The sequence below is a fragment of the Dermacentor andersoni genome, chromosome 1 (genome assembly GCF_023375885.2).
Source record: "Dermacentor andersoni chromosome 1, qqDerAnde1_hic_scaffold, whole genome shotgun sequence".
NCBI lineage: Eukaryota > Metazoa > Arthropoda > Arachnida > Ixodida > Ixodidae > Dermacentor > Dermacentor andersoni.
The window spans coordinates 344,028,488-344,030,422 of NC_092814.1; the positions used below are offsets into that span (position 1 = coordinate 344,028,488).

General features: G+C 57.2%; 1 protein-coding gene across 1 annotated transcript; it reads right to left on the bottom strand.

Annotated features, from left to right (window-relative positions):
* On the bottom strand, window positions 1-1,191 carry LOC126516543 (uncharacterized). Its single transcript, XM_050166668.2, has one exon. The coding sequence runs from the start codon at window positions 1,189-1,191 to the stop codon at window positions 1-3; it is 1,191 nt and encodes a 396-aa protein (XP_050022625.2).
* Window positions 1,192-1,935: the final 744 nt, after the last annotated feature.

Below are 1,935 nucleotides of genomic sequence, written 5' to 3' on the forward strand. Positions count from 1 at the left end.
CTACGGAGGCAGTTTCCCCGCCTTCCGCGTGTCGGCCGGAAGGTTCGGCCGCGGTTTTACAGACGAGCGTCTCACTCCCCCTGCCTTCGGCGGAGGCTCCTCGCCGCCACCGCCAGACTGCAGCTTTACGTCGACGCTTTCTTCATGCGGACGTTTCCCAGCCATGGTGCTCGCCGCTTCCAGGTTCGTCTCCATCGTATCAAAGCCGGGGGTCTCCACGTTGCTTTCTTCGGCGACCGCGGCTTTCGCCGCCTCATTCACCTTGTCAACGTCGTCCTGTTCAGGCTTATGCTGCGCCTGTACACTACCATCTGTTGCGCGGGAGGGCCCCGCCTTCTGCTTCACCAGAGTCGTGAACGATGGCTGAGTATCGCGCTGTGGTTGTCCTCCTTCACGGGCTGCTTCCTCCGCATCCGTCTCGTCCATCAGCATCTCGGCCGAGTCCTTGCTGGTTCCCGGGCCTGCAATGCTCGCGTAAGTGCGAGTACACTGGTCTTCTTCGTGCCCGTAGCGTCGGCAGATTCCACAACGCGGGACTCGACATTCCTTGCGGATGTGGCCTGTACCACGACACCGAAGGCACAGCGGGGGTCGACCTGGTGCCACAACAAGCGCCAACTCACCGCCGACGCTCAGCTGGTGCGGCAAGTCATCCAACTTCACGCCCGCTTTCAACTTGAGGGTGACGAGCCGGGTAGTTGAGCCCTTCTCTGTCATACCTTGCACACGCCAGCGCTCCCGGCCTACTTCGGTAACTTTTCCATAGGGCGCAAAGGCGACACGCACGTCCTCATCAGGCACATTGTGTAGAAGCCAGTGGAGCTTCAGTCGAACGTCCTGGTTCGCCGGGTCAATCACCAGGCAGCGCCGGTTTTTTACACGCAGCTCCCCGATGCTCGAGATCTTCTTCACCGCGTCCGCGTCCTTGAAAGTGATAGCCCAGACATGGCTCATGCGATACGCCCCCAGGGCGATAACATCCGGAAGAAGCGAATGCGGTGCCAATGCGTCACGGAAATCTTCAATCCGGTACGGTCGCGCCGTAATATCAGCGTGCAAAAAAACTGTATTTAAAACATAACGACCTGTTGGCAGACCTGGCAGAACAACTTGGTAGGTGCCCTCCTGTTCCATCGTTCTGTTTCCGCGGCCAGAAAAGGCCGCTGAAGCCGCTCCAACGGAGCCCGTCATCATGCGTCCGTCACGCTCGGTGGCCGGAAGCAGAATCTGATGACCACTACAACACAGGAACCGAGCCCGGATTGGGTCACTTCTCTCCCCCTTTTGTACCGCGTATATGCGATCGACAAGAAAGCAAAAATATAATAGACTGTTCCCGCCGGGGATCGAACAGGCAACCTTGCGCGTGTGAGACGCGTGTGAGGCGCGCGTGATGACCACTACAACACAGGAACCGAGCCCGGATTGGATCACTTCTCTCCCCCTTTTGTTCCGCGTATATGCGATCGAAAAGAAGGAAAAATATATAATACACTGTTCCCGCCGGGGGTCGAACAGGCGACCTTGCGCGTGTGAGGCGTGCGTGATGACCACTACAACAAAGGAACCGAGCCCGGGTTGGATCACTTCTCTCCCTCTTTTGTTCCGCGTATATGCGATCGAAAAGAAAGCAAAAATATAATACACTGTTCCCGCCCGGGATGGAACAGGCGACCTTGCGCGTGTGAGGCGCGCGTGATGACCACTACAACACAGGAATCGAGCCCGGATTGGGTCACTTCTCTCCTCCTTTTGTTCCGCGTATATGCGATGGAAAAGAAAAGAAAATATAATACACTGTTCCAGCCCGGGATGGACCAGGCCACCTTGCGCGTGTGAGGCGCGCGTGATGACCACTACAACACAGGAACCGAGCCCGGATTGGATCACTTCTCTCCCCCTTTTGTTCCGCGTATATGCGATCGAAAAGAAAGC